We start from the raw sequence: 10,965 nt of genomic DNA on the forward strand, positions 1-10,965 counted from the left end.
AAATCGTAATGACACAATTGCAAACCATCTATACCAAGGGCGGGAATTGAACTCGTGGCGAATGATTCGTAAAACTCCAGGCCAGCGCATAGCTACCTGGAGCAGTGGCTTCCACACTGACCTGGAGTTTTACGACTCACCACGAGTTCAATCCCCGCCCGCAGTATGTTTTTTATCATCACCCATTTTTTGAGAGCTTTCCGTATTTGCGATTCAGACATCATAGACGAGAAATTTTGAAATAGCAAATGATCTAAGATTGCGCTAAACCCACAAGAGTCATACAGTGCTGTTAAAATTCCCTGAAAACCTTATTGACAGTTATTTTAAAATTGCCAGAAATACATTTTACAATTCAAAAAATGACAGGCATATTCAGCCAAGAATATGTTCGTTTTTTCTTACAACGAAAACCCTGATATATTTTCTCTGCTTAAGAATTTTAAAATCAAAATTGTATTTATAAATACTGATACAGTAAAAAAAAAATTTGATTAAGAATTCTCCCAGAAATGCTGATGGTTGTGTCTATACGATTCCTAGTAAAAAATTATCAGTAAAGTTAATTACGGTCAAACTAGTAATAATCTTGAACTAAGATTACAACAATATAAATATCGCATTAGAAGTGGACAAAGTTTGATGCTGTTTATTCATGTTAGAGATTTAAACCATCCAATAGATTTTCTAAAGGCCGAAAAAGTTGTATTTAGCAGGTCAATGGTTGAGAGAAATATAATCAAATTAACCTTAGTAGTATTGATTTTAATATGAAGATTAGTTTATGGATTTATAGTAGATTCATTTATAATTATTAGAATTTGTAAGGCATTTAAGCTATGCCTGACATGTCGCTCATAAATCTTATTTGATTTTTTACCCGACCAAATATTAACTAATCTCAAGTTTAGCATGCTGAATGAGGTGTGAGGTCGCCTTTTTATAATTAATTCCTTGATAATGTGAGAAGTGACGAAAGCGAGACAACCTCTACTCATGCAGCCAGATGGTGTTAACTCAGAAAATTCATAAAATCTAAAATTTTAATCGTTCTCTAATCTTTTTCACCGGTAATTAACCTAGCAGTAACTGGCCTTCTTCAGGTCTACCAGCGGGAGAGTCACGTGTCGTGACCGGACAGAATACCATCGTGGGAGACCTGGAGAGATACACCAACTACTCTGTCAGTGTGGCTGCCTCCACAAGGGCTGGCCTCGGCGTTGCCTCACACCCTGTCAACTGTGCTACGGAGGAAGACGGTAAGTAGAGTTGTCGGTATCAGTTATCAAGGTTTTATACCAATTCCTAACATGCAACCAGAGATTTATTAAGTTGAGCTGGGCAGAGGCAGTGCCTGAGGCTGGTGTGTGTGTCAGGAGTCAAACGAAGCACCACTGCCTGACCACCAGCCTACTTGAGACGTAAGATGGGGAGGGGGAGCGGGGGGGATGAGCAGTTCAGCGATGCCACCCTTTGAAATTTTTTCAAGTTCCTGGGATTTGGTGGTAAAATGTAAAAAGACAGACAATCTCGGTACTTTTGTTGCATTCTAATAACTATTTTCATATTTTCACACTTCAGCTACTTAACTACCTGTGTCCAGTACATATCAGTTTTCACTCGTGGCTCTCGCTCTTGACTTTGCAAGTAGGTTCATGCATTTGGATCATTGTTCTTATTACTGTATTCCCTAAGGTGATATTAAAATTAGTGACTCTGGAGATGTCCCAAAGTGTGGTATCAGCAAGAATTTAAAGCGCGAGTGGATGGATAACCCAGAACCCAGAACACTTAAAGTGTGACTCATCAGATAAATATGCTGCTTTGTGTATGGTATGTGATTTTACGTTGAAGAATTGTAATATGTCATCTCATATGGCTCGTAAAGCTTCCTTAGATTTAGCATGTAAGAAATGCTGTTGGATACTCAGTATTCAACAACATTTTATAAAGGTATCAGGACTTGCTCATCATGCTTAGGTTGCAAAAGCAGAATTAATCATCTCAGGTTTCCTGGCAGAACACGACATGGCATTCTTCAGGCGAGTCACTTGGTGTCGACCAAGTGACTCGCCTGGAGAATGCCATATTTCAAGGCTAGCTGTAATTGAGCCACGGGATTTTACTTCGTATAAGAATCTGGAAGGTCTCGGACTTGGTACAAGATATGAGGGACCGCTGATTATTGAACCACTTCAGGAAAAAGAAGAAACAGTTTGCATCCAATGTCAGCAGATCCATGCAGAAGTGTGCGCGAGGAGGGTATCATCCATGCTATGTAGTGTGTGCTGGAGAAACTCTCTCAAGTTAACTGAAATGATTGATAAAACTAGCTGTTCATTTTCCATCACTTCTGAAAGGGAGAGATCTTAATGAACAAGTTCAAGACAGTGGAGAGATCCTTTGAATGTCCAGAACTCTATCACTGACAACAGTAAGGCTTCAACCACGTTCTGGTATAATGTAGACAATCTAAGATGAAAATAATCAAACCATGTCTGATTTTTTATTTTCAAACTTCACGTGCATATATTAGAAAATAAGGAAACGAATAAGAACTATTCAACAACATTAGCAAATCGTTTACTAGCCACGTAAGAAACAGGGCACAGAGCTGGTAACCAACCACATCACAAACGATGTGAGAGATTTTAAACATCTATTTGAGTTTTAAAAGGCCAGGAAAGTTATACTAAGCAGGTCCATAGTCGAGAGAAATAGAATCGTATATTGAGAGAGTGAGAGAGGTACCACCTCTAGAACTGGACTGGGGACCCTCATCCTCAGAGAAGAATATGTTTGAATATTCTCTTCTCCCACCAACCCCTATATTCTATTTTCTATGTGAACTTTATTAATAGACAAAATGCATTGACAGAAAACATAAACATTAATACATTGGTTCAAAATATCAAAGATTATGAATCTCCTCCAGCTCCTCTGAAGCCGGGCACAAGCCCAGTATGCAGCAAGCATTTCCCCTCTGGATGACCACGCTGAGGCGCTGGAACATGAAAGTGGCTGCCCTTGGGTCCCTGGTGGTGGCATTAAGTCTAGAACCCAGTTCTTTAAGAAAACGTATGGCATGTTTTCCCCATGATCCCAAGATCTCTGATCCCACTGGGACAAATTGATACTACTGGCTTATGACTGTACTATTACGTGTGATCAGCAGCTCCTCCCTGTCCGTGGTGTGGATGACTCCACACCACCATATGTCCTTGGGTAGCGAGTGTGGTCAGGTGGATTAAAGCATCATGAGTTTTCGCCCACCATGAGGCAGGCCAGTGCAGCATGGCTTCGGCTCCTTGACTAATCGCAGTGTTATTATGATCAATACCACTTGTTCGTGGGTACAATTATTTATTTATTTATTTATATATATATATATATATATATATATATATATATATATATATATATATATATATATATATATATATATATATATATATATATATATATATATATATATATATACATATATATATATATATATATATATATATATATATATATATATTATTATCTCACTGGCCGATTCCCACCAAGGCAGGGTGGCCCGAAAAAGAAAAACTTTCACCATCATTCACGCCATCACTGTCTTGCCAGAAGGGTACTTTACACTACAGTTTTTAAACTGCAACATTAACACCCCTCCGTCAGAGTGCAGGCACTGTACTTCCCATCTCCTGCCGGTTTCCCTGAATCCCTTCATAAATGTTACTTTGCTCACACTCCAACAGCACGTCAAGTATTAAAAACTATTTGTCTCCATTCACTCCTATCAAACACGCTCACGCATGAGAGTAAGACACATGTGCAACATCTGGGTATCTTTATTGTAGACGTTTCGCCATCCAGTGGCTTTATCAATACAAATTCTAGGACATAACTTGAAGACAGTAAAACTATGTACAGAAGATGAGGTAATCAGTCCCTCAACCTAGGAGTAGGTGCGAACAGCACCATAGTCGTGGAGATTCTGAAGCAGAAGAAAGAATCCTGGCGCTTATATAGTAACGTCAGGTGTAGCAGACAAGGGCAAATTCACTGGTAGGCGGGATTCCCCAGTGGAAGTAGGTCCTTCCCAAAGAGATGGGTTAGTTGTAGTAGTAGTTGTCGTAGTCGTGAAGGTTATGTACATGTCCTCAGAATTAAGATTCCATGATGTTGCAGTGTCTGACAAGTTGTGTACGAAATGGTATATAATACCGACAAGATGAGAGTAAGACACATGTGCAACATCTGGGTATCTTTATTGTAGACGTTTCGCCATCCAGTGGCTTTATCAATACAAATTCTAGGACATAACTTGAAGACAGTAAAACTATGTACAGAAGATGAGGTAATCAGTCCCTCAACCTAGGAGTAGGTGCGAACAGCACCATAGTCGTGGAGATTCTGAAGCAGAAGAAAGAATCCTGGCGCTTATATAGTAACGTCAGGTGTAGCAGACGAGGGCAAATTCACTGGTAGGCGGGATTCCCCAGTGGAAGTAGGTCCTTCCCAAAGAGATGGGTTAGTTGTAGTAGTAGTTGTCGTAGTCGTGAAGGTTATGTACATGTCCTCAGAATTAAGATTCCATGATGTTGCAGTGTCTGACAAGTTGTGTACGAAATGGTATATAATACCGACAAGATGAGAGTAAGACACATGTGCAACATCTGGGTATCTTTATTGTAGACGTTTCGCCATCCAGTGGCTTTATCAATACAAATTCTAGGACATAACTTGAAGACAGTAAAACTATGTATAGAAGATGAGGTAATCAGTCCCTCAACCTAGGAGTAGGTGCGAACAGCACCATAGTCGTGGAGATTCTGAAGCAGAAGAAAGAATCCTGGCGCTTATATAGTAACGTCAGGTGTAGCAGACGAGGGCAAATTCACTGGTAGGCGGGATTCCCCAGTGGAAGTAGGTCCTTCCCAAAGAGATGGGTTAGTTGTAGTAGTAGTTGTCGTAGTCGTGAAGGTTATGTACATGTCCTCAGAATGGAATCTTAATTCTGAGGACATGTACATAACCTTCACGACTACGACAACTACTACTACAACTAACCCATCTCTTTGGGAAGGACCTACTTCCACTGGGGAATCCCGCCTACCAGTGAATTTGCCCTCGTCTGCTACACCTGACGTTACTATATAAGCGCCAGGATTCTTTCTTCTGCTTCAGAATCTCCACGACTATGGTGCTGTTCGCACCTACTCCTAGGTTGAGGGACTGATTACCTCATCTTCTGTACATAGTTTTACTGTCTTCAAGTTATGTCATAGAATTTGTATTGATAAAGCCACTGGATGGCGAAACGTCTACAATAAAGATACCCAGATGTTGCACATGTGTCTTACTCTCATCTTGTCGGTATTATAAACCATTTCGTACACAACCACGCTCACGCATGCCTGCTGGAAGTCCAAGCCCCTAGCACACAAAACCTCCTTTGCCCCCTCCCTCCAACCTTTCCTAGGCCGACCCCTACCCCGCCTTCCTTCCACTACAGACTGATACACTCTTGAAGTCATTCTGTTTCGCTCCATTCTCTCTACATGTCCGAACCACCTCAACAACCCTTCCAAACTTCCAAACTACGAATTCTCTGCATTATATTCACACCACACATTGCCCTCAGACATGACATCTCCACTGCCTCCAGCCTTCTCCTCGCTGCAACATTCATCACCCACGCTTCACACCCATATAAGAGCGTTGGTAAAACTATACTCTCATACATTCCCCTCTTTGCCTCCAAGGACAAAGTTCTTTGTCTCCACAGACTCCTAAGTGCACCACTCACTCTTTTTCCCTCATCAATTCTATGATTCACCTCATCTTTCATAGACCCATCCGCTGACACGTCCACTCCCAAATATCTGAATACGTTCACCTCCTCCATATTCTCTCCCTCCAATCTGATATCCAATCTTTCATCACCTAATCTTTTTGTTATCCTCATAACCTTACTCTTTCCTGTATTCACCTTTAATTTTCTTCTTTTGCACACCCTACCAAATTCATCCACCAATCTCTGCAACTTCTCTTCAGAATATCCCAAGAGCACAGTGTCATCAGCAAAGAGCAGCTGTGACAACTCCAACTTTGTGTGTGATTCTTTATCTTTTAACTCCACGCCTCTTGCCAAGACCCTCGCATTTACTTCTCTTACAAACCCATCTATAAATATATTAAACAACCACGGTGATATCACACATCCTTGTCTAAGGCCTACTTTTACTGGGAAAAAATTTCCCTCTTTCCTACATACTCTAACTTGAGCCTCACTATCCTCGTAAAAGCTCTTCACTGCTTTCAGTAACCTACCTCCTACACCATACACTTGCAACATCTGCCACATTGTCCCCCTATCCACCCTGTCATACGCCTTTTCCAAATCCATAAATGACACAAAGACCTCTTTAGCCTTATCTAAATATTGTTCACTTATATGTTTCACTGTAAACACCTGGTCCACACACCCCATACCTTTCCTAAAGCCTCCTTGTTCATCTGCTATCCTATTCTCCGTCTTACTCTTAATTCTTTCAATTATAACTCTACCATACACTTTACCAGGTATACTCAACAGACTTATCCCCCTATAATTTTTGCACTCTCTTTTATCCCCTTTGCCTTTATTCAAAGAAACTATGCATGCTCTCTGCCAATCCCTAGGTACCTTACCCTCTTCCATACATTTATTAAATAATTGCACCAACCACTAAAAAACTATATCCCCACCTGCTTTTAACATTTCTATCTTTATCCCATCAATCCCGGCTGCCTTACCCCCTTTCATTTTACCTACTGTCTCACGAACTTCCCCCACACTCACAACTGGCTCTTCCTCACTCCTACAAGATGTTATTCCTCCTTGCCCTATACACGAAATCACAGCTTCCCTATCTTCATCAACATTTAACAATTCCTCAAAATATTCCCTCCATCTTCCCAATACCTCTAACTCTCCATTTAATAACTCTCCTCTCCTATTTTTAACTGAAAAATCAATTTGTTCTCTAGGCTTTCTTAACTTGTTAATCTCACTCCAAAACTTTTTCATATTTTCAACAAAATTTGTTGATAACATCTCACCCACTCTCTCATTTGCTCTCTTTTTACATTGCTTCACCACTCTCTTAACCTCTCTCCTTTTCTCCATATACTCTTCCCTCCTTGCATCACTTCTACTTTGTAAAAACTTCTCATATGCTAACTTTTTCTCCCGTACTACTCTCTTTACATCATCATTCCACCAATCGCTCCTCTTCCCTCCCGCACCCACTTTCCTGTAACCACAAACTTCTGCTGAACACTCTAACACTACATTTTTAAACCTACCCCATACCTCTTCGACCCCATTGCCTATGCTCTCATTAGCCCATCTATCCTCCAATAGCTGTTTATATCTTACCCTAACTGCCTCCTCTTTTAGTTTATATATATATATATATATATATATATATATATATATATGTATATATATGTATATATATGTATATATATATGTATATATATATATATATATATATCTTCTTTCTTTCTTTCAACAAACCGGCTGTATCCCACCGAGGCAGGGTGGCCCAAAAGGAAAGACGAAAGTTTCCTTATACATTTAGTAATATATACAGGAGAAGGGGTTACTATCCCCTTACTATCCCTTGCTCTAAAGTTTGCACCTCAATTACTGGGATCTTTTCAAAGTTTTAAACCTGTACTCCTTGAAGCTCGGAAGAGAGAGGGCGATCATAATTTATCCCTGGAAAATCCTAGAGGGACTGGTCCTAAATCTGCATGCAGAAATCAGTCCCTTAGAGAGCAAGACTCGGGTGGCGGTTCAACATTCCCTTAATGAAAAGCAGAGCTGCCATGAGTATACAGAGAGAAAACACAATGAGTCTCAAAGGCCCAAAGCTGTTTAACAGCCTCCCATCGTACATAAGGAGGATTACGTATAGACCCCTGGCTGTCTCCAAGAGGGAACTGGACAAATACCTAAAGCCAGTGCCGGACCAGCCAGGCTGTAGTTTATTCTTTGGATTCTGTGTCTGCAGCATTAACAGCCTGTTTAATCAAGTCTGGATTTACCATAAGGCCTAGTCATGAAGGTCCTTGATACATTTTCCAGTTCTGCAGCTTCTCTTGGCATGAAGGGGGGCCATTAGTACACACCAATACTAGAGTCTAGAGAGAGGAGAGTGACTTAGTGTTAATTATTTTCATTGTAGATGCAATAACAACATTATTACGCTCTTTGAATGTAAGGTCTTCCGACATTATCAGTTGCAGATCTCTCACAGACTTACGCTCTATCCAGTGCTCAAGTTTATCCTGTTTTTATTTATTTATTTCAAATTTTCCCTTACGTAGTAAGTGAAATTTGTCTTCATTGAGCATTAAATTGTTGTTATTAAGCTCACTGGAAAACTTGGTTGCTTTCAGCTTGAAGACTCGCTGTGTCTTCTATGGATGATACTCTCATGATCCTAGTATCGTCTGCAAAGGATGGTGGAGTATTATGGTTTATGTCCCTTTCTATGTCAGATATGAGAATCAGGAAGAGAAGTAGGATATGTGTTGGGCTTGTAGTAGGCTCTGATTTTATTCTGTTTATTACTCTTAGGAAGGTAAATATCCATATGCCCACCTTTCCATCTATACTCTTTTCAGGCATTTGTGAGTTTTCTTGGCTTCTGGTATACCTAAGGTCATGCTTTAATGGTCCAGCAATTGCCAGAGGCAGGAGCGACGTGTTCTGAACCCATGTTGACCTGGGTTGTGCAACTGATGTAGTCACATATCACTGGCAGATGATAATCGTCCTTAATACTTTTTCAAAAACCTTGATAATGCGAGAAGTCATCGCTATCTGTATCTTTTTTTTTCAATGGCTTTGTTGCCGCCTTTGTAGAGTGGGGTTATATTGGTGTTTTGAATGATTGTGGGGATAATTCCAGTGTACAGGCTGCTGCTGCATAGAATATTTAAGGTAGGTGATGACGGCTTCCTGCAGTTCTTCATCATTGTCTCGTTCATAAAGAATTTCTGAACATTGAATCATATTGGAATTTGAGTATTTCATTTATTTCCTTGTTGTTGTCATTGTATGTTCCGTCTCTTGTAATTAAAAACCCGCTATTAGTTTTTTTCGTTTGTTTTTTGCCCTAGATTTTGCATATGAGAAAAAATATTTTGCGTTTCTTTCAGTTTTATTTATGGCCTCATTTGTTCCCACTGTCTTTCCTGACTCTCTATGACAGAATGAATTTGAGCTTACCATTTTCTTTTCCCAGTTGGTCTTGCTTTTCTTACTGCAGAGTCTGCTGCCTTTGAGTTCTGTTATCGGTTGTCTTCGCCTATAGAGGGCGTGCCGTTCCCAGCTTTCCAACTCTTCCTGGAGAACTACAATAATATACATAGACACAATATAAAAAAAAATGAGTACCCCTTTGATATATTGCAATGTTGGACTCAATCTATCTAGGAACTTAATGTAAATAATGGACCTCAAAATTTGGAACTCCCTTCCAGAAGATGACAAATGTTCCTTATCTGTCACCTACTTCAAGATTATGCTTATAAATCGAATCCTAAATCTGACCTAAATTCTGCATAGATAAATTCTGCTCAAGCTCAATTTACCAGCAGAAACATATGTAAAAGCAAAAAATATGTATAACTTAAGTATCCACCACTACAGATATTATACCCAGTTGTTATGAAAAATATCCCAAAATGTCATATATCATAATTCAATATCAAAAACTGCAAACTATAGCATTCTTGTAAATTAACCTGTAAGTTAATTTTAAATATGCAGGAAATGCTCTGCATAACCAGAGGTTTTCTTTAAATTAATTGATCCTTTGTAAATTATATACTGTATAAAAAATATAAATTATCATTGTCATCATTATCTGTTTTCTGAAGGTTTAAATTATCACACGAACCTGTGTCACTTCTCTTCTCTGCTGTAACAGTGCCACAAGCACCAGCTGGGATCAAAGCTGTGGTGAGTGGAGCAGAGAGTGTGGTGGTGGCCTGGTCACCACCACAGCGTAGCCACGGTATCATCACCAAGTATATCCTCTACGTCCGAGCCCCGCCGGACAGAGATGCCACCAAGAGAATATTGCCCCCTCAGGTAGGTCTGTCCCTCTTTTTACATCTGCTCACCGTCACAACCCGTGTCATCTCTACCTCCATCATGTTCTCACCACCATTGTCACTTTCCATTGTCACTCTCACAAATTATTCAACACGTCTGTCATGTTGTTTAGTGTTGGCGTCCTGAATATGTGCAATTACACAGGGGGTCTTAAATTGTATTTGTAATCATATTCATTTAATAATAGTAATAGCATTGAATATAATAATAATAATAATAGTTTTTTTTAACAAACCGTGGTGTGACTACTTGAGTGTCAACAGACCCGCTGGCTGGAAGTGACTGAGCTGAAACCTCATCACCGCTACGAGATGTGGGTGACTGCTGCTACCAGGGTGGGCGAGGGGCCTTCTTCTGCTCTTGTCTCCGCCACCCCATCTTCCACAGGTACGTAGCCAGGCTCGCTTCCAAGGGTATTCATGAGTCATTGAGTGTATCAGGAGATACTCTTCATCAAGTACAGTCAAATCCCTGTTTGTACGTGCTTAGGATCAAATCTGGATTATTTGGTGCTACCTGTAGCAACTTGGGATAAAGTAAGATAAGTCGAGCTGTTTGCATGTATTCTTGAATCATGTACAGGTCACTGGGGCTGTCTGTAGGAATTCTGGAATAAATTTGGATCACTAGAACTGTCTGTAGATACTTTAGATTACGTAAGGATCACAAAGGATAACTGTAAGCACTTTGGAATAAAGTAATAATAATAATTAATAATAATAATTATTATTATTTCTTCAAGTACATGTGCAATACGCAGGCCTAGCTGGCATCAATGGCATACTACTATACAGAAA

At 39.9% G+C, this 10,965-nt stretch overlaps 1 protein-coding gene across 1 annotated transcript in view; it reads left to right on the top strand.

Moving 5' to 3' along the window:
* The window catches only part of LOC138851235 (cell adhesion molecule Dscam2-like), a gene marked incomplete at its 3' end in the record, with an annotated part of 206,258 nt that extends 195,703 nt beyond the window's left edge, over positions 1 to 10,555 (top strand). The window contains exons 14-16 of the mRNA XM_070080113.1: positions 1,104 to 1,259; positions 9,981 to 10,144; positions 10,432 to 10,555. Coding sequence (XP_069936214.1) covers positions 1,104 to 1,259; positions 9,981 to 10,144; positions 10,432 to 10,555 — 444 coding nt within the window. The remainder of the gene's footprint in view (positions 1 to 1,103; positions 1,260 to 9,980; positions 10,145 to 10,431) is intronic.
* Between the last annotated feature and the right edge of the window lie 410 nt (positions 10,556 to 10,965).

This window comes from Cherax quadricarinatus, unplaced genomic scaffold, assembly GCF_038502225.1.
Source record: "Cherax quadricarinatus isolate ZL_2023a unplaced genomic scaffold, ASM3850222v1 Contig152, whole genome shotgun sequence".
NCBI classification, from domain to species: domain Eukaryota; kingdom Metazoa; phylum Arthropoda; class Malacostraca; order Decapoda; family Parastacidae; genus Cherax; species Cherax quadricarinatus.